At 46.6% G+C, this 22,169-nt stretch overlaps 1 protein-coding gene across 1 annotated transcript in view; it reads right to left on the reverse strand.

Annotated features, from left to right (window-relative positions):
- Positions 1-22,169, reverse strand: part of LOC139273031 (stonin-1-like) — a 249,855-nt gene that overhangs the window by 37,368 nt on the left and 190,318 nt on the right. The window contains exons 7-9 of the mRNA XM_070889313.1: positions 12,887-12,980; positions 5,920-6,563; positions 2,190-2,462 (exon numbers count right to left, since the gene is read on the reverse strand). Coding sequence (XP_070745414.1) covers positions 2,190-2,462; positions 5,920-6,563; positions 12,887-12,980 — 1,011 coding nt within the window. The remainder of the gene's footprint in view (positions 1-2,189; positions 2,463-5,919; positions 6,564-12,886; positions 12,981-22,169) is intronic.

Consider the following 22,169-nt stretch of genomic DNA (forward strand, 5'->3'; position numbering starts at 1 on the left):
TGCCTACTTCAAATAGGCTTTCCTTGTTATTGAGTGCAGGGAGGTTCTTCATGTAATTTCCTGACATTTTGGCACATAGATTGTCTTTTCTTAATAATGCCCATGTGAATGGGGGTCCTGTGTTCCTCGTTTAAAGTAAATTTATGAATGATCAGGGAAAGAACACAATAATGTTAAGTTAAATGCATTTGTCATTCCTAAACAGTTTTTTAATTTGTGTGTGTGGTTTTTTTTTGAACTACTGGCATCTGGCAATTGTTTTAATTTTTCACCCAGCATCATCACTACCACCAATAGTAATTCAATTATCTGAGATATTTGCAAGAGGAGGATCGTCAGAGGTGCCAAGCAGGTCAATCTGCAATGTGCTCATCCACTAGCATCTGCTTCTGTGGACAGAGGTGAATAAACATTACTGTCAGCTGATTAGTGCATGGGGATTTCCTATTCCCAAAGGAAGCTGTGATAATTGACTCAATGGCACCAACAAAATATATGAATGCCTCACTAATCATAATATTGAATACTTCCTCAGAAGCACCCCAATTCCAGTAGGTAATTATTTTAGTGGCGCTGTATGAAAGGGATGGCAGGCTCATCAACAGCTAGTATACCCTGATTAGACACTCCACCAGCATACCCCAACAATCCCAACAATCATATCTACAAGCCCTGGAACACTTACAACAACTTGTATTTATATAGCACCTTTAACCCAAGGCGCTTCACAGGAGTATTATGAGATTTTTAAAAACGTACCTGGCAAAGGCCATGGGAAAACAGTCTTCAACTTGACCCTCCTCTGTGAGTTAATGTGATGTGGGGGTGGGGTGAGGGGTTAAGATAAGATGAGGCTTTCTAAAACAGGAAGGCTGCAAGAACAATCAGATTTATCAAAGGGAAAATTGTGATCGCTTTTACTGAGGAGAAATTAGAAATGCTGCAAGATAGTTAGAAGTAATTTTGTGTAAACCAATTAAGAGATCCCATTGATGTGTGTTAATGTGATGGGCTCTTTGCATCAATACACAAAGGTAAGTTGTGCAATTTAAATAAAAAAATCAAATCATAAACTGCTGTTCCATATGTTTATCTATTGTGAAATAAAACAGCTTATTGGTTAGAATTATCTCACCTTCTTAGGCAATCCCTCGGAGTCGAGGATGACTTGCTTCCACACTGATGAGACCAATGCGAGATCTGCAGTCTCTATCACAGGTGAGGCAGGTGGTGGCTGAAGAGACGGGTGGGTGGGGTGCCTGGGTTGTCGTGTGCTCCTTCCACTGTTTGTGCTTGGCATCCGCGTGCTCGACGCCTTCCCGGATGCCTCTCCTCCACTTTGAGCAGTCTTGGGCCAGCGATTCCAAGGTGTCAGTGAGAATGCTGCACTTTTTCAAGGAGGCTTTGAGGGTGTCCTTGAAGCGTTTCTTCTGCCCACCTGGGACTCGCTTGCCATGTCGGAGCTGAGTAGAGCTCTTGTTTTGGGAGTCTAGTATCGGGCATGCAGATAATGTGACCCATCCACTGGTGCTGAACAATCATGGTCAATGCTTCGATGCTGGGCTGAGCAAGAGTACTGATGTTGGTGCGCCTTTGCAGGATCTCGCGGAGGCAGCGTTGGTGGTACTTCTCCAGTGCTTTGAGGTGCCTGCTGCACATAGTCAATGTCTCTGAAGCCTATAGGAGGGCAGGTATCACTACTGCTCTGTAGACCATGAGCTTGGTGCCGGGTTTGAGATCCTGATCTTCAAACATTCTCGTCCTCAGGCGACCGAAGGCTGCACTGGAACACTGAAAGCAGTGTTGGGCTTCGTCACAGACGTCTGCCCTTGTTGACAGTAGGCTCCCAAGATATGGAAAGTGGTCCACATTGTCCAAGGCCTCATCATGGATCTTGGTAATCGGGGAGCAGTGGTGTGTGGCTTTATCAGTTATAAGGTACTATTGTTATAGCCAATGCAAGGTGATACAGGACAGCTCGAGTCAACTCCAACAAAAGCAAGCCACACAGACGGCTTATGGGAACACTCAATGCCACTGTATCACAAAAGAACTCTACAGCAGACTTGAAGTTGTAACACTTGTACATAAATCTGGATATAGTCAGACATTTACTTATATTAGGATTCTGAGCGTTGTCATTTTAACAGGAACGAAAAGCAGAGGATCAGAATATTTTACATACTTACTTCTTCAATAATTTCTTCCTTAGGTTGTTCATCAGGGCCATTACTGGAAGAGTCGGCGCTAGAACTATCATCTTCATCATAACCTTCAAGGGCTTTAAGGTCTTCGGCATCAATAATTCCAAGTATATCATTTTCTTCCACTTCCCGCATGTTACCAATTTCTTCATCGGAAGAAGTGTCATTAGTCCCATCTATCTGTGGGATGGATGATGCTTCAACGTTGATCTGTTGCTCCTCTGAAGCTGCTGCAACCATTAACAATGTCTCATTTGCCTGAATAATAAATAATAAAATCAACATTTAATTCACCAAAACAAATAATAATCAACCTATAAATCAATAAAATGCTACAGTAACCTCAAGATCTCCAACCTGGTTTACGCTGGCCTGACTATATCCTTGTGTGAGTTTGAACACAAAGACCTGACCGTAGAAGTTATTAAATTAAGTTTACCAATTCATATATTCTCTTTGGAAAAACAGAAATTCTCTCCATGGACTTTTGATATTTTCCGAAGCTACATTTTGTGGGAATTTGCAAGGAGAAGCACAAAACTCTGTCCCTGGGAGAAAACTCTCTGGAAAACTTGCAAAATAATATGAATATGAATGTACAGAAACCTTAACGACTGCTGCAGTTCATTTTTGCATTAAACCTGCTGACAAGTGCGGCGCTGTTGTTTGGCAAACAGGCCTTTACCTTGCGGAGGCTGAACGTCAACTCTTCGATACCTCCTCCTACCTCTCCCACTTCTCCCTGATCACGGCCTCACCACCAAATGTCTGCAACACCTGCCCTTTCATCCCCTCCCTTCCCACTGTCCAGGGCCCCAAATACTCCTTTCCAGGTGAAACAGCGATTTACTTGTACTTCTTACACTTTAATATTCTGTATAATTTAGCATTCTGTATTCGCTGCTCACGACACAGTCTCTTCTACATTGGGGAGCCCAAATGCAGTTTGAGTGATCGCTTTGCTGAACAACTCCGTTCAGTCCGCAAGCATGATCCTGAGCTTCCTGTTGCATGCCATTTTAATTCTTCGCCCACTCTGACCTCGGCCTCCTACACTGTTCCAATGAACTTCAATGGAAGCTCGAGGAACAGTACCTCATCTTTCAATTAGGCACGTTACAACCTTCCCACCTCAATATTGAGTTCAATAATTTCAGATCATAACTACTGCTCCCATTTTCTCTGCCAGTAATGATCCTGCTGTTGCCATTTACAGTTCCTCTAGACCCATCTTTTGTTTCTTTATTTATCTCCTTACCACCATCTTTTGCTTTGCAGCATCATCACTTTCTGGCTGAAGCTGAACCAGACTGTTCGCAACCTCGGTATTGTATTTGACCCCAAGATGAGCTTCCGACCACATATCCCCGCCATCACGAAGACCACTTACTTCCACCTCCATGACTCCACCCTTGCCTCAGCTCATCTGCTGTTGAAACCCTCATTCATGCCTTTGTTACCTCAAACTTGACTATTCCAATACACTCCTGGCAGGCTTACCATCTTCCACCCTCCATAAACTTAAGGTCATCCAAAATTCTACTGCCCATATTGTAATTTGCACCAAGTTCCATTCACCTCTCACCCCTGTGCTTGCTGACCAATATTGGCTCCCGGTTGAGTAACGCCTCAATTTTAAAATTCTCATCCTGGTTTTCAAATTCCTCCACTGCCTCCCTATCTCTAACCTCTTCCATCCCTACAACCTTCAGAACAGAGACACAGCCCCTGGTCACAGTCCGTAATGGGGGAGATCAGAGCAGGAACACTACAACCCTCCGAGGTATCTGCGCTCCTCCAATTCTTGCCTCTTACACATCCCTGATTTTAATTGCTCCACCGTTGACGGCCGTGTTTTCAGCTGCCGAAGCCCTGAGCTCGAATTCCCTCCCTAAACCTCGCTGCTTTTCTACCTTTCTTTCCTCCTTTAAGACGCTCCTTAAAATCTTCCTCTTTGACCAAGCTTTTGGTCATCTCCCCTAATATCTCCTTATGTGGCTCGGTGCCAAGTTTTGTTTGATAATGCTCCGGTCAAGTGCGTTGGGACCTTTTACTATGTTAAAGGTGCTATATCAATGCATGTTGTTATACTTAATCACTCCTGCCTTCCACCCTACCAGACCTTTTTGTTCTTTCCTCTCCACTCCCACCACCCCCCCCCCCTTCTTCCCTCCATCTGTATTTGCTTAAAAACTGTTGTATCTCTAACATTTACCAGTTCTGATGAAAGGTCACCAACCTGAAATGTTAACTCCGTTTCTCTCTCCACAGGTGCTGCTTGATCTGCTGAATATTTCCAGCATTTTCTGTTTTTATTGTAGTTCATCTGGTTGGCTCCAGAGTCTAGAAAATATTCTATTCCACAATACCTACTACACCACTCTATCAAATTCCCCACTGTCTCTATTTTTGAGGCTATGCCCTCTTGTTGTATAATCCGTGACTATGTTAAAGATTTTGATATATTGACCTGGATATGATCACCCCGTGCCTTCTCCAAGTGTTACCTCAAACTTGACTGTGTAGTTCACTGGTACCTCAACATGCTATGTAGGACATGGATTCATGCTTGCGATTTCAAAGACGAACTTTGGATGTCTGCCACACCATCGATGTAGATTCTGAGCAGAGATTACGGCCCCCATATTTACAGGGGGAGAGCGTGTTTGCAGCGTGTTTGGAAGTCCAGGGAAAGCAGAGGTCCTGCCGAATTTAACAGCAGGGCCTCATTATTTTTTTTAAATTCTGTATTCTACCCAGCAGCCAGCCAGATTGACAGGCTGGCCGGCTGCCGAGCAGGAAAGCCTGCGGTTGAAGACTGCAGCCAGGGACCGTTGGTGACAGTCCCCAGCAATTGTAAAGATCGCAGGGTATCAGGGGATATGTGGGAAAGATCAAGGGGCATCGGCTAATCACAGCAACGAGGAGAGACCATGATCGGCAGGCAGTTTGCTCGAGTGGTTGGGGGAGGGAAGCACTTCTACTCCTCCTGGCCCACAAGCAATGCTAGAAAAAGCACTTACCTACTTGATCCAGCTGTTCCAGTCTCCACTTAATTGCCGGGTTTCCCGAGCCCCAAGAAACCCAGCTAGCGTTAAATTGAAATCAGGCCCCTAGCGGCACTGTGGGAGCCTAATTTATTATAATAAACTGCCCCACTTCTCAAGAGCAGGACACAGACATGGTATGCAACCCGCAGCTGTAAGATTGGCAGCAGGCACGTATGCGGTGGGTTGGGGACACGTTACGCGATTTTAAAATTGTAATCGCTCCCCCGACTTTCTCATGCGCGTTGTGGGGGTTAAAATTGCCCTCATCTGTTTCCTCTTTATTTTTCTACAGTGGTGTAGAGGGAAGAATGGAAAATAAAAATAAAACAGCAAGTCGTCCTGGGCATTCCTCATGTATTTAAGGCTGGTGCAAAAGTAGCGGTGGCTTAATGATATGTTGCCAGTCTCCTCTCATAAGAAATAGTACTGTGAACCAACAAGCTGGAATTAATAAGATAATTAGTTACCTTTCTTGTTGTGTCCAATACACCACTCAGTTTGTATTTTTAAGCAGGTAGAAATTCAGCATAATGCACAACAGAACAACTTTTTGTGCCTCTACTTCTCAATTTTCATAAAATGTAGCTTCTGACAACTAGATAAAATTTAACAAATGCATATACTAATTTGTATCTTTCAGTATCATTTTTCCAAAGCACTCTTACCTGGGGTGAAAACTGTTGGGCTGCACACTGCTCAGAAACACACTGCGATATGTTCGTTCCTTCTTTTTGTTCAGATGCTTGATTTTGTACAAAGAGTGCATGTGCTTGCGGAACTCTGTCTGAATCTTGAATTAACAGATGTTGAGTCTGGCCTGTGGCTGCTTGTTCTCCCACAGACTGCTCTAGCCTAGTTGGCTGTGTGGATACTAGCTGCTGCTGTGTTATCGTTCCTGTGTTTCCTACGGCCTGTCTCTGAATAACAATTCGTGGCCCTGTCTGTACCCCCATCCCAGAGTGTAGTAAAACTACCTGCTTCATTGTACCCTGTTGTTGAATGTATACATGTCTTGACATACCAGGCTGTTGCAGAATGGACTGACCAGATACATCAAAAGATTGGTTTGTCAGCAACTGCTGATGTGAGGAAACTTGACCTGAATTGGATTGTTGGTGTGTGGGTGCTTGGTCTTGGGAAGACTGAATGACATGCCCTTGACCAGAAACTGAGTTTTGCTGGATGACTGCTGTCTGCCCTGTAACTGTATTTACTTGGTGAATGATGTGACGAATAGGCTGTTGAAAATACTTCTGGCCTGCAGCACCTTGGGTTACCATTACTGGTACATTGACCTTATACATATGACCTAGAAAAGACAAAGATTGAAGAAAATCAACAACAATATTTGAGAACTGTGGTGTATGCAGCACACAAATCACTGACTCCACTCGGTCTAGTGTTAATCTAACTGCTGTGACCTTTGTCCTTTATTGAACAGCCTCAGCATGACTCTCAGGTGTGGTGGTCAGCCTTTTATACTGCCTCTTGCAGGTACTTTCAGGTTTCCCACCGCAGCGCCCTCTGTGGTGTACCATTGGGCTTATTATACATTTAAGGTACCAGGACGATACACATCAATACATAACATCTAAATTCCCCCACCAGGACACAGGACGATACACACATCGATACATAACATCTCACTTCCCCCCCCAGTCCCGAAGCTGTTGCCGGGGATCTCAACCTTGTTTGTCCAATGGAAGGCAGGTAGGCATAGAGAGTGAGTTTGTATGGTACATGTTATCTGGTACAGATGTGCGTCAACGGGTTGCGGGTACACTGAGCAGTTACATTAAATAGTTATTGACTGGTAACGGATCCCTGATTTCCTTATTAGCTCTTATCATTAATTGTACTTCATATCCATTATTTTACCCAAACACATTTACCATTCAGCATTAAAATATTATTACAAATCCGCCATCTCACATTAACATAGCTCATTTTAGACTCGCTCTTGCCTTACAGAAGTCCTTTGTGGGGACCACCATGTGGCAAGGCCCTTTTAAGACTCCCGGGGGTATTTCCTTTTTAAGGCGCCATCTTTGATGCAGCAGGATTCCATGAGGCTTCTCCTTGAGCGCCGCCATCTTTGATGCTCTGCTGCTCTGGACACGAGGCCGCCGCCATCTTGCTGCTCTGGACACGAGGCCGCCGCTATCTTGCTCTCCGCCGCTCCGGATGCCCTCCGCCGCCTCCGCTGCCACCCGACTTGCCGCCTCTCCTGCGGCCATCGTCATCGCTTCTCCGGCGGCCACCGTAGCCGCCTCCACTGCGGCCGTCGTGGCCTCTCCAGCCGCCGCACTTGCCGCCTCCCCTGCAGCCTCCGGAGCGGCCTCCTCTGTAGCCGACCTCCAGCTGCTGCCGTCGCCCGACTCTCCCTCTGCGTGGGCCCCTCCGATCCGCCGGCCATCCTGGATCCCTCACACCCCACCCGCGGCGCCCTGCCGGCTCCCCCCCCCACCACTAGGCCCGTCTCTGCAGGGCTGCTTGCCTGTGGGGGCTGAGACTGCAGGATCTCTGGGGCTTGAGGTCCGGGGCTGGGGCTTGCTCTGCTTGCCTGTGGGTGGATTGAGGCTGCAGCTCCAGCTCGGTCGGCGCTGCTCTCTGGGAACCCGGGGCATGGCAGCACCCCGGGGAGCAGCAGCCTGTGGAGTGATGAAGTCTTCCCAGCTCCCACAGACCGTCGCCATCCACCTCCGGCCGAGGAGTGTCGGCCCATCGCCTGCAACGACCCACAAAGGTAAACCGTGCGTCTCGTCCCCGTGGGATACCTGCACCTCCACTCTGCCAAGAACAGGTATTAGTTCCCTGGTGTCGGTACGCAGCTTCGCCGTGACCGGGACCAGCTTGGGTCGTGCAGCTGGGTTAATCCACAGTTTATCAAAAGTTCTCCGACTCATCAATGATGGACCCGAGCCCGTATCCACTTCCATACTCACAGGAACTCTGTTGATTGTTACTTCCATTATCACTGGGGGCGAATCGTCGGTGCATGTATACAGTCCCAACACCTCATCATCTTCTGCCTGCTCCTCGCTGAACAGTAGATCATCCCCCATCTCCTCAGCCACATGGCGAGTCCGATTTCTTTTACACATACGCTGAAGGTGGCCTTTCGTGTGGCAGGTATTGCACGTGTACTCCGCAAACCTGCACCGGTGAGCCCCATGGCTTCCTCCGCAGCGCCAACATGGTGCTGCTTGATTGGCCCCCCTCAGCGGACTCTTGAGTTCCAGGACCCCGAGGTCCGTGCTCTCTGCCCTGGGCAGAGCCACGTTCTGCAGTTTTGTCCGTGGTGGGCGCTATCCTGTGGACAGTGCCTGCTGGGTTCGAGACTGTGTGGATTATTTGCTTCGTGCTGCAAGTCGAGGTCATATATGCCTGACTGATGATGATGGCCTTTGTTAGAGTGACTGTGGGTTCCGTGGCTCGCAGCTTGTGAAGGAGGCCCTCGTGGCCAATCCCCATAACGAAAATGTCCCGCAAAGCCTCGTCAAGGTGTGCGCCAAAATCACATGGCGCCGTGAGTCTCCTGAGGTCCGCAGCATATTTGGAGACATCCTGGCCCTCGGGTCTGCAGTGACGGTAAAATTTGTATCTGGCCGTGAGGATGCTCTCCTTCGGTTTCAACTGGTCACGAATGAGTTCAGTCAGCTCCTCGTATGACTTGTCCCTGGTGCTCCCCGGTGCCAGCAAATCCCTGACGAGACAGTAAACCTCATCTCCACAACTGGAAAGCAATATCACCTTACGCTTATCTCTCATTGCGTCCATGTCCTCCATCAGGTCGTTTGCTGTGAAGTAGTACTCGAGCCTTTCCATAAAGGCCTCCCAATCATTGCCCACGGTAAAATCCTTTAGTGAGCCCAGAGTAGCCATGGTTGCGTGGAGTTCGTCCGCTTCCTTGTCGCCAATGTAGCACACAAATCACTGACTCCACACGGTCTGGTATTAATCTAACTGCTGTGACCTTCGTCCTTTATTGTTCAGCCTCAGCATGACTCTCAAGTGTGGTGGTCAGCCTTTTATACTGCCTCTTGCAGGTACTTTCAGGTTTCCCACCACAGCGCCCTCTGTGGTGTACCATTGTGCTTATTATATATTTAAGGTACCAGGACAATACACACATCAATACATAACAAGAACAATATTAAAAAAAGGAGAGGGAAGGGAGACAATAGGCAACGCCAGCTAAACCACAATGTGCTGAATGGCCTCCTTCTGCGATGTAAGTTCTATGATTTTTCCCCAAGGCAAGTTGGTCTACCGATTATTACCTTCCTCGAGTCCTGTGGTAGCTTATTGTGGCAGCTTTCAATAACAGGAATAAAGTAAGAATACTATTCATAATTAGATGAATAAAATAACAGGCATTACACAGTGCTAATAAAATTGGTTAAATAAACAAGGAGCAACAGCAGAGCTAAATATGGGTTTTAATTCCATTCAAATTTAAGATTCAAAAAGTGAAAAATGTATTCTACTGAATGTATCAGTATGTAAGTTATTATGGCCAACAGCCAAAACTTTTGTCCAGAGCTTTCCAAACTTTTTTTGCTGACCCCCTTTCGGAGATTCATGCCCCATGTGTTCCTCCCTCTTTTTAAGGAACAGCGGGGGTGAAATTAGTCTTCGCCAATAGCGCAAAAAAGCTATAGCGAATCTGGTGCATAGTATTAGATTACAGTGCATTAGAAGCGGTTCTGATTGGTCCAACATCCACTTCTAAAAATCAGCAAGATTTCAAACATCCCGTGCAATGCTGAGATCGCACTATGTTAGGGTTCATCATATATATGTTTTCTTTGAATTTAAACTTAAATTTGCTCAGTTTCTTTAAAATGTAAAGAAATTCAGACTTTTGGTGCACCTCTGGCTATGCGAGGTTGAATTGGTGGCTCCTCTTCTCAGTTAGCCTGTCCTCCTCACACTCCCCTCCGATATCCTGGTCATGTCCACTCGTTTGGGTCCCTCGGAATTGAGGAAGACTTCCATTCTTAACCTGAGTTCTTAGGTGGCTGAACATTCCAATACGAGAACCACAGTCTCTGTCACAGGTGGGACAGATAGTCGTTGAGGGAAAGAGTGGGTGGGACTGGTTTGCCGCATGCCCTTTCCGCTGCCTGCGCTTGATGACGAGACTCGAGGTGCTCAACGCTCTCCTGGATGCACTTCTTCCACTTAGGGCGTTTTTTGGCCAGGGACTCCCAGGTGTCAGTGGGGATGTTGCACTTTATCGGGGAGGCTTTGAGGGTGTCCTTGTAACATTTCCGCTGCCCACCTTTGGCTCATTTGCCATGAAGGAGTTCTGAGTAGAGCGTTTGCTTTGGAAATCTCGTGTCTGGCATATGAATGATGTGGTCTGCCTAGTGGAGCTGATCAAGTGTGCTTCAATGCTGGGGATGTTGGCCTGGTCGAGGACGCTAATGTTGGTGCTAGGGGATTTGTAGGATCTTGCGGTTGGTGGTATTTCTCCAGCGACTTGAGGTGCCTACTGTACATGGTCCATGTTTCTGCTATAGTCAATATGTATATGGCTGAAGCACACTAATATTTTGCTTAGATACAGATAAAATTTTAAAAGCTCTTCAGTTGCTAAATTGGGAAAAACATTTCCTTTGAACACAATTTTAAAACGGAGTATTGTTAGAAGAAACGACAATCTTTCAAATTGCATCCATCTAAATTTAAATAGAACCCATTCCTAAATTTACTCTCAATCAGTAAATTGCTGCACACTCAGCAGTTAGTCAGTAAGCAAGCAGAGCAGTAATTACTGCTTTGCCCAATCCCAGACTTTTCTTCTCCTTCAGCATTAAGCTAGGTACCTTTATGGTATAAGAACATAACATAAGAATTAGGAACAGAAGTAGGCCATCTAGCCCCTCGAGCCTGCTCCGCCATTCAATAAGATCATGGCTGATCTGGTCGTGGACTCAGCTCCACTTACCCGCCCTCTCCCCGTAACCCTTAATTCCCTTATTGCTTAAAAATCTATCTATCTTTGACTTGAAAACATTCAATGAGCCAGCCTCAACTGCTTCCTTGGGCAGAGAATTCCACAGATTCACAACCCTCTGGGAGAAGAAATTTTTTCTCAACTCGGTTTTAAATTGGCTCCTCCATATTTTGAGGCTGTGCCCCCTAGTTCTAGTCTCCCCCACCAATGGAAACAACCTCTCTGCCTCTATCCTGTCTATCCCTTTCATGATTTTAAATGTTTCTATAAGATCACCCCTCATCCTTCTGAACTCCAAGGAGTAAAGACCCAGTCTACTCAATCTATCATCATAAGGTAACCCCCTCATTTTTCGAATCAGCCTAGTGAATCGTCTCTGTACCCCTTCCAAAGCTAGTATATCCTTCCTTAAGTAAGGTGACCAAAACTGCATGCAGTACTCCAGGTGCGGCCTTACCAATACCTTATACAGTTGCAGCAACACCTCCCTGCTTTTGTACTCCATCCCTTTCGCAATGAAGGCCAACATTCCATTTGCCTTCCTGATTACCTGCTGCACCTGCAAACTAACCTTTTGGGATTCATGCACAAGGATCCTAAAAGAGTTTCATGCACAAGGACCCCCAGGTCCCTCTGCACCACAGCATGTTGTAATTTCTCCCCATTCAAATAATATTCCCTTTTACTGTTTTTTTTCCCCCAAGGTGGATGACCTCACACTTTCCGACATTGTATTCCATCTGCCAAACCTTAGCCCATTCGCTTAACCTATCCAAATCTCCTTGCAGCCTCTCCGAGTCCTCTACACAACCCGCTTTCCCACTAATCTTAGTGTCATCTGCAAATTTTGTTGCACTACACTCTGTCCCCTCTTCTAGGTCATCTATGTATATTGTAAACAGTTGTGGTCCCAGTACTGATCCCTGTGGCACACCGCTAACCACCGATTTCCAACCAGAAAAGGACCCATTTATCCCGACTCTCTGCTTTCTGTTCGCCAGCCAATTCTCTATCCATGCTAATACATTTCCTCTGACTCCGCGTACCTTTATCTTCTGCAGTAACCTTTTGTGTGGCACCTTATCGAATGCCTTTTGGAAATCTAAATACACCACATCCATCGGTACACCTCTATCCACCATGCTCGTTATATCCTCAAAGAATTCCAGTAAGTTAGTTAAACATTAAACATGATTTCCCTTTCATGAATCCATGCTGCGTCTGCTTGATTGCACTTTATTTAGTGTATTTAGTGCTGTTTGCTTACTATGGTGATAGAGCTAAATTGTTAAATTGCCATTATTTCCCACCTTAACAAGAATAAAGCCCAAACAGTTTACAAACCCAGAGATCATATTACATGTGTTTAATAGAATAATTAGTTGTTTGAATGCTTATTTTGTTTTGGATCTATATTTCGTGCTAACAACTGCTATTTGTGCACTGAATGACTTTGATGCATGAGCTTGCACAGGCAGTTAAATTGCATCTACTTCTCCTTTCAGGTGCCCTAGCCACAAATGATGTGCAGCCTGGGGAGACTCTTTAAAAAAAGGCAGCAATTCTGATTCACAAAACCAAAAAGAAAAAAATCCACTGTTGAAAACTGGAAAAATCTATTTACATAAATGGATTTACTGGAACAATGAGGAATACAAGACACTTGCCTGAAGCAGTCTGCAAGGTAACTCCAGCAGGGACCTGAATTGGAAGACTAATGCCAGAAGGTAATGCAAGGGTAGTTGTAGTTCCTGAAGTGGCCTATGAAAACAGATAATACAATGTAGTTATTTACAACAAGGAAAATGTAACAATTTTAAGTTCAGCCAGTATTAACGAGCTCGGGTCTCTCTGATCAGCTTTCAGGCCAGTCTGAAGCGCCAATTTTCATATTAATTTTGTCACTCGGGATATACGAGATCCATACTCAAACTAAGTCAGCAGAGCAGCTGCGGGTCTGAGTGCAGATCCAGTGACGGGTCTCCATGAGAGAGAAAAAAAAAGTGAGCGCCATCACCATGGAAAAAAAAACATACCAGAAGGCGTATCCCAACCTGCAGCAGAAAAATAATATATAATATATATTTATTAAAATTATAGGAGTACAGACAGGGGAGTACTTTGTACTGGAAATACGCTTAGTCTTTCCTTCTCCTTCAAAAGAATAATTAACTGGAGGCATTTCATGCTTTATACAGATTTGGAATTGGATGTTTTCATTGAAATTGGGAGTCAACACTCCCAGACAGATGGAGACTATTTTGAACAAGAGAACCTCTTTCCTGGTCAATGCCGAGTTCTCAAACATGCTATATAACAGTGGTGAGAGAGGTTTTCATTCAAAATTGGCCACTCGAGATTTCTGTTGCACTGCAAGGGGTGGCGGGGGGGGGGGGGGGGGGGGGGGGGGGAGACACATTTCCCACAGGGGCAAAAAACGGCAAATTATCACACTATTCTAACACACTTGACAGCAGCTAACTGGAGAGCAATATTAGGTACAGTAAAAAGTGGGGGGCAAAGACAACCAAATTTAAAGATAAAGGGCTAGAAATTAGCCTTGTTTGTGCTCCCCGTTAGCGCCTCCGGGGGGCGATAACTGGGTGCTGGCGAATCTGTACCTGGGAGTGTATCGACGGCCGCTAAATTGCCCTGGAGGTTTGCAGCAGTGGTAACCCCTAGCGCCACAATCTCCTGCGCCATCATGCTGCACATCGCCCGATAGCACCCCTGACCCAAACTTCGCTTCCGCCCCCTGCAGCATCACCAGGAGACAACACCGACAGCTGCAGGAGACGTGGTGAGGAGGCCGGCCGCTTGGGGAGCGGTAATTAAATGCAAAGCCACTTGTGTCCATAAAAATGTTTTTTTTATATCTTTTAAAAAACTTAATGTGCCGTGATTGATCAGCCCTGTTCCAGTGCTTGGGGCTGATCATCGTGATCGCGGCTGCCGTCAGTGACGAGGGACATTGTTGAAATGCAGAGCCTGCAGCAATGGCCCTTCCCTTTAAGGGAAGGAAGAAGCCTCCGTTCCTGGCAGCGCTCGACAAGGCTGCACCATTACCACCCTTCTTGCCGGCTTTAGCGCTCCAAGGGAAGCGCTTGATTTAGCGCTCCACTTCCTTCTTGGATTGCTAAACTGGAAATTTGCATCAGAATCCCTCGCATAGCGTCGGTGACACATTTGCACTATCACAAAAGTTAACAACTTGCATTTATAGAACGCCTTTAACGTAGTGAAATGTCTCAAGGCACTTCACAGGAGTATGATGAGATTAAAAATATGACACCGAGCAGCATAAGTAGAAATTACCACAGGTGACCAAAAGCTTGGTCAAAGAGGTAGGTTTTAAGGAGCGTCTTGAAGGGGGAGAGAGAGGTAGAGAGGCAGAGTTTTAGGCAGGGCCTAGGGTACAAATGGCATGGCCACCAATGGTTGAGCGATTATAATCAGGGATGCTCGAGAGGGCAGAATAAGAGGAACGCAGACATCTTGAGGGGGGGGGGGGGCAGAGGAGATTACAGACATAGGGAGGGGTGAGGCTATGGAGGGATTTGAAAATAAGGATGAGAATTTTGAAATCGAGGTATTGCTTATTCGGAAGCCAATGTAGGTCAGCGAGCACAGGGATGATAGGTGAGCAGGACTTGGTGCGAGTTAGGACACGGGCAGCCGAGTTTTGGATCATCTCTAGTTTACGTGGGGTAGAATGTGGGAGGCGGAGACGAGCGATGTTATGGAGGTGGAAATAGGCACTCTTAGTTACACTACAGATATGTGGTCGAAAGCTCATTTCAGGGTCAATTATAACACCAAGGTTGCAAACAGTCTGGTTCAGCCTCAGACAGAAGTTGGGGAGAGAACATAAGAAATAAGAGCAAGAGTAGGCCAATTGGCCCCTCGAATCAGTCAGTAAAATGTTTTAAGGAGGCTGTGAGCCTCCATTTTAACAAACTTTTTAATTTTAAACTCACGTCGGCCATGTTTCCTGACAGAAACCCAGCAGATAAAAGGAGGCGAGAAGGGCCGGATTCATCAGGTAAGTGTCTTTACAGCACTGCTGTGTGCCAGGAAGAACATGAGTGTTCCCCCCTCCAGGCCCAACAAGCTTACCGTAAACCTTCCACGATCTGTCCGACACCCCATCTCCACCTACAATCTGTCTGCTTCCGCCCCCCCCCCACCCGAATTGGACCCCTGACCATCATCTCCACGATCTCTACTCCAACCACCATCTCTGTCCCAGTTACATATTTAACGACTTGTAACCTGCATCACACCTGACCACCAGAGGGCCTACCTGTTGGAATCCCAAGGCATCAGTACAGTATATAAGCAGGCCACCCACGAGGTACCTGCACTCTGGAATCTTAATAAAGGAGCTAAGGTCACACTTGCTCATTACACACAGTACTCAGTCTGACCATTTATTATAAGTTTAACAATTGGCAATGAGGTAAACATAGAAACATAGGAAATAGGTACAGGAGTAGGCCATTCGGCCCTTCTAGCCTGCACCGCCATTTAATGAGTTCATGGCTGAACATGCAACTTCAGTACCCCATTCCTGCTTTCTCGCCATACCCTTTGATCCCCCTAGTAGTCAGGACTTCATCTAACTCCTTTTTGAATATATTTAGTGAATTGGCCTCAACAACTTTCTGTGGTAGAGAATTCCACAGGTTCACCACTCTCTGGGTGAAGTTGTTTCTCCTCATCTCGGTCCCAAATGGCTTACCCCTTATCCTTAGACTGTGACCCCTGGTTCTGGACTTCCCCAACATTGGGAATATTCTTCCTGCATCTAACCTGTCTAAACCCGTCAGAATTTTAAACGTTTCTATGAGGTCCCGTCTCATTCTTCTGAACTCCAGTGAATACAAGCCCAGTTGATCCAGTCTTTCTTGATAGGTCAGTCCCGCCATCCCGGGAATCAGTCTGGTGAACCTTCGCTGCACTCCCTCAATAGCAAGAATGTCCTTCCTCAAGTTAGGAGACTAAAACTGTACACAATACTCCAGGTGTGGCTTCACCAAGGCCCTGTACAACTGTAGCAACATCTCCCTGCCCCTGTACTCAAATCCCCTCGCTATGAAGGCCAACATGCTATTTGCTTTCTTAACCGTCTGCTGTACCTGCATGCCAACCTTCAATGACTGATGTACTAGGTCTCGTTGCACCTCCCCTTTTCCTAATCTGTCACCATTCAGATAATAGTCTCTGTTTTTACCACCAAAGTGGATAACCTCACATTTATCCACATTATACTTCATATGCCATGCATTTGCCCACTCACCTAACCTATCCAAGTCACTCTGCAGCCTCATAGCATCCTCCTCGCAGCTCACACTGCCACCCAACTTAGTGTCATCCGCAAATTTGGAGATACTACATTTAATCCCCTCGTCTAAATCATTAATGTACAGTGTAAACAGCTAGGGCCCCAGCACAGAATCTTGCGGTACCCCACTAGTCACTGCCTGCCATTCTGAAAAGTACCCATTTACTCCTACTCTTTGCTTCCTGTCTGACAACCAGTTCTCAATCCATGTCAGCACACTACCCCCAATCCCATGTGCTTTAACTTTGCACATTAATCTCTTGTGTGGGACCTTGTCGAAAGCCTTCTGAAAGTCCAAATATACCACATCAACTGGTTCTCCCTTATCCACTCTACTGGAAACATCCTCAAAAAATTCCAGAAGATTTGTCAAGCATGATTTCCCTTTCACAAATCCATGCTGACTTGGACCTATCATGTCACCTCTTTCCAAGTGCGCTGCTATGACATCCTTAATAATTGATTCCATCATTTTACCCACTACTGAGGTCAGGCTGACCGGTCTATAATTCCCTGTTTTCTCTCTCCCTCCTTTTTTAAAAAGTGGGGTTACATTGGCTACCCTCCATTCGATAGGAACTGATCCAGATTCAATGGAATGTTGGAAAATGACTGTCAATGCATCCGCTATTTCCAAGGCCACCTCCTTAAGTACTCTGGGATGCAGTCCATCACGCCCTGGGAATTTATCAGCCTTCAATCCCATCAATTTCCCCAACACAATTTCCCGACTAATAAAGATTTCCCTCAGTTCCTCCTCCTTACTAGACCCTCTGACCCCTTTTATATCTGGAAGGTTGTTTGTGTCCTCCTTAGTGAATACCGAACCAAAGTACTTGTTCAATTGGAGTGCCATTTCTTTGTTCCCCGTTATGACTTACCCTGATTCTGACTGCAGGGGACCTACGTTTGTCTTTACTAACCTTTTTCTCTTTACATATCTATAGAAACTTTTGCAATCCGTCTTAATGTTCCCTGCAAGCTTCTTCTCATACTCCATTTTCCCTGCCCTAATCAAACCCTTTGTCCTCCTCTGCTGAGTTCTAAATTTCTCCCAGTCCCCGGGTTCGCTGCTATTTCTGGCCAATTTGTATGCCACTTCCTTGGCTTTAATACTATCCCTGATTTCCCTTGATAGCCACGGTTGAGCCACCTTCCCTTTTTTATTTTTACGCCAGACAGGAATGTACAATTGTTGTAGTTCATCCATGCGGTCTCTAAATGTCTGCCATTGCCCATCCACAGTCAACCCCTTCAGTATCATTCGCCAATCTATCCTAGCCAATTCACGCCTCATACATTCAAAGTTACCCTTCTTTAAGTTCTGGACCATGGTCTCTGAATTAACTGTTTCATTTTCCATCCTAATGCAGAATTCCACCATATTATGGTCACTCTTTCCCAAGGGGCCTCGCACAATGAGATTGCTAATTAGTCCTCTCTCATTACACAACACCCAGTCTAAGATGGCCTCCCCCCTAGTTGGTTCCTCGACATATTGGTCTAGAAAACCATCCCTTATGCACTCCAGGAAATCCTCCTCCACCGTATTGCTTCCAGTTTGGCTAGCCCAATCTATGTGCATATTAAAGTCACCCATTATAACTGCTGCACCTTTATTGCATGCACCCCTAATTTCCTGTTTGATGCCCTCCCCAACATCACTACTACTGTTTGGAGGTCTGTACACAACTCCCACTAACGTTTTTTGCCCTTTGGTGTTCTGCAGCTCTACCCATATAGATTCCACATCATCCAAGCTAATGTCCTTCCTAACTATTGTATTAATCTCCTCCTTAACCAGCAATGCTACCCCACCTCCTTTTCCTTTTATTCTATCCCTCCTGAATGTTGAATACCCCTGGATGTTGAGTTCCCAGCCCTGATCATCCTGGAACCACGTCTCCGTAATCCCAATCACATCATATTTGTTAACATCTATTTGCAGAGTTAATTCATCCACTTTATTACGGATACTCCTTGCATTAAGACACAAAGCCTTCAGGCTTGTTTTTTTTTTTTTAACACCCTTTGTCCTTTTAGAATTTTACTGTACAGTGGCCCTTTTTGTTCTTTGCCTTGGGTTTCTCTGCCCTCCACTTTTCCTCATCTCCTTTCTGTCTTTTGCTTTTGTCTCCTTTTTGTTTCCCTCTGTCTCCCTGCATTGGTTCCCATCCCCCTGCCATATTAGTTTAACTCCTCCCCAACAGCACTAGCAAACACTCCCCCTAGGACATTGGTTCCGGTCCTGCCCAGGTGCAGACCGTCCGGTTTGTACTGGTCCCACCTCCCCCAGAACCGGTTCCAATGCCCCAGGAATTTGAATCCCTCCCAGCTGCACCACTGCTCAAGCCACGTATTCATCTGTGCTATCCTGCGATTCCTACTCTGACTAGCACGAACAACCGCGCGAAAATGCAAAGAACAGTCGACATCCCGGAGAAGTTCTCAGAAGGGGACGACTGGGAGGCCTTCGTGGAGAGGCCTGACCAATACTTCGTGTCCAACGAGCTGGAAGGGGACGAGAACGCTACTAAACGAAGGGCGATCCTCCTAACTGTCTGTGGGCAACAACCTATGGCCTCATGAAGAATCTCCTGGCCCCGGCAAAACCAACAGAGAAATCCTACGAAGAATTGTGTACGCTGTTGCGGGAGCACCTAAATCCTAAGGAAAGTGTTTTGATGGCGAGATATCGGTTCTACTCGTGTTAACGATCGGAGGGCCAGGAAGTGGCGAGCTACGTCGCCGAACTAAGGCGCCTTGCAGGACATTGTGAGTTTGAAGGATTCCTAGAACAAATGCTCAGAGACTTTTTTTGTACTGGGCATCAGACAGGAGACAATCCTGTGCAAACTGTTGATTGTAGAAACTCTGAATCTGAGTAAAGCTATAACGATTGCCCAGGCATTTATGTCCACCAGCGACAATGCCAAGCAGATTTTGCAGAACAAAGCAGCTTTGGTCAGTACTGTGCATAAAGTAACTTCCGTTTTGAGCAAAAATTTTAAGGGCAGAACATACACTGCGGCTGCTGTGGCCTGACCTCAACTGACCCAGAGTCCGCCATCATCTGTTAATGCGAGGCAGTTAACACCCTGTTGGTGCTACGGAGGTGATCACCAGCCCCATCAAAGCCACTTTAAGCACTATGCGTGCAATGGCTGCAGAACAATGGGACACCTCCAACGAATGTGCAGGCGAGCGGCAAACCCTGCAAATCACCACGTTGCAGAGGAAGATCGATCCACAGTGGATCAGGCTGAATTGGAAACTCGAACTGAGGAGGCAGAGGTGTACGGGGTACACATGTTCACGACAAAATGCCCACCAATAATGTTGAAAGTTGAACTGAACGGCATTCCAGTGTCTATGGAGCTGGACACGGGGATAAGTCAGTCCATAATGAGTAAAATGGCCTTCGACAGGCTGTGGGGAAAGAAGGCACACAGGCCCAAGCTCAGCCCCATTCACACCAAACTAAGGACTTACACCAAGGAACTAATCCCTGTAATTGGCAGTGCTGAAGTCAAAGTCCCCTATGATGGAGCAGTACACGAACCCCTGCTGTGGATTGTGCCAGGAGATGGCCCCACGTTGTTTGGCAGAAGCTGGATGAGGAAAATCCGCTGGAACTGGGATGACATCCGACCACTTTCGTCCGTCGACGACACCGCATGTACCCAGGTTCTAAGCAAGTTGCCTTCGTTATTCGAGCCAGGCATTGGACGCTTCTCGGGGGCGAAAGTGCAGATCCATTTGGTTCCTGGTATGCGACCCATCCACCACAAGGCTCGGGCAGTACCGTACATGATGCATGAAAAAGTGGAAATCGAGCTGGACAGGCTGCAACGTGAAGGCATCATCGCGCCGGTGGAATTCAACGATGAGGCCAGTCCGATTGTCAAGGAGGACAGTATGGTTAGAATTTGCGGGGACTATAAAGTAACGATTAACCGTTTTTCGCTGCAGGACCAGTACCCACTACCCAAGGTAGATGACCTATTTGTGACCCTGGCTGCAGGGAAGATGTTCACCAAGCTGGATCTGACCTCGGCCTACATGACGCAGGAGCTGGAGGAGTCTTCAAAAGGCCTCACCTGCATCAACATGCACAAAGATCTGTTTATCTACAACCGGTGCCCGTTCGGGATTCGGTCGCCGCAGCGATCTTCCAGTGAAACATGGAGAGCCTGCTAAAGTCGGTTCCTTGCACAGTGATCTTCCAGGACGACATATTGGTTACAGGTCAGGACACTATGGAGTACGAAGAATCCGGAGGAGGTTCTTGGTCGTTTGGATCGTGTGGGGCTCAGGTTGAAACGCTCGAAGTGTGTTTTCCTGGCACAGGACACCGAATTCTTCGGAAGGAGAATCGCGGCAGACGGCATCAGACCCACCGACGCCAAGACGGAGGCCATCAAGAACGCACCGCGACCACGGAACATGACGGAGCTGTGGTCGTTTCTGGGACTTCTTAACTGCTTCGGTAATTTCCTACCTGGGTTAAGCACCCTTCTAGAACTCCTACATGCGCTACTGCGCAAGGGAGACGACTGGGTATGGGGGAATTCACAAGAGGCTGCCTTTAAGAAAGCCAGAAACTTCTTATGTTCTAACAAACTGCTTGTCCTGTATAACCCATGTAAACGATTAGTGTTAGCTTGCGATGCGTCGTCATACGGGGTCGGATGTGTGTTACAACAGGCCAATGAATCGGGACTTTTGCAACCAGTTGCGTATGAATCCAGGAGTTTGTCCAAGGCCGAAAGGGCCTACAGCATGGTTGAAAAAGAGGGTCTGGAGTGCGTTTACGGGGTAAAAAAAAAATGCACCAGTACTTATTTGGCCTCAAGTTCGAGTTTGAAACTGACCACAAGCCGCTCAATATCACTATTCTCAGAGAGCAAAGGGATTAATACCAATGCCTCTGCCCGCATCCAAAGATGGGCGCTCACACTGTCGGCATACAACTATGTAATCCGCCACAGGGAACTGCGCAGATGCTCTCAGTCAGCTACAATTGCCCACCACCGGGGTGGAAATGGCAGAGCCAGCGGACTTGCTCATGGTCATGGAGGCATTTGAGAACGAGAAGTCCCCCGTTATGGCCCGCCAGATCAGGACCTGGACCAGCCAGGATCCTTGGTAAAAAAAATTATGTCCTCCATGGGAGCTCCAGTGTCCCAGTGGAGATGCAGGAAGCGATTAAGCCATTCCACAGACGCAAAGAAAGGCAGAGACACATTTATTTGCGAACTGCACAACACCTACCCAGACATCGTAATGATGAAAGCCATAGCCAGATCCCATGTGTGGTGGCCTGGCATCGACTCAGATTTAGAGTCATGCAGGCGCCAGTGCAACACTTGCTCTCAGTTGAGCAATGCACCCAGAGAGGCACCGCTAATGGTCATGGCCATGTAGACTATGCGGGCTCATTCCTAGGCAAAATGTTTTGGTTGTCGTGGACGCTTACTCAACATGGATTGAATGTGCAATAATGTCTGTAAGCACATCCATGGCCACCAATGAAAGCCTACGAGCCATGTTTGCCACGCATGGCTTGCCTGATGTACTAGTCAGCAACAATGGGCCGTGCTTCA

The sequence above is a fragment of the Pristiophorus japonicus genome, chromosome 9 (assembly GCF_044704955.1).
Source record: "Pristiophorus japonicus isolate sPriJap1 chromosome 9, sPriJap1.hap1, whole genome shotgun sequence".
Taxonomy (NCBI): domain Eukaryota; kingdom Metazoa; phylum Chordata; class Chondrichthyes; family Pristiophoridae; genus Pristiophorus; species Pristiophorus japonicus.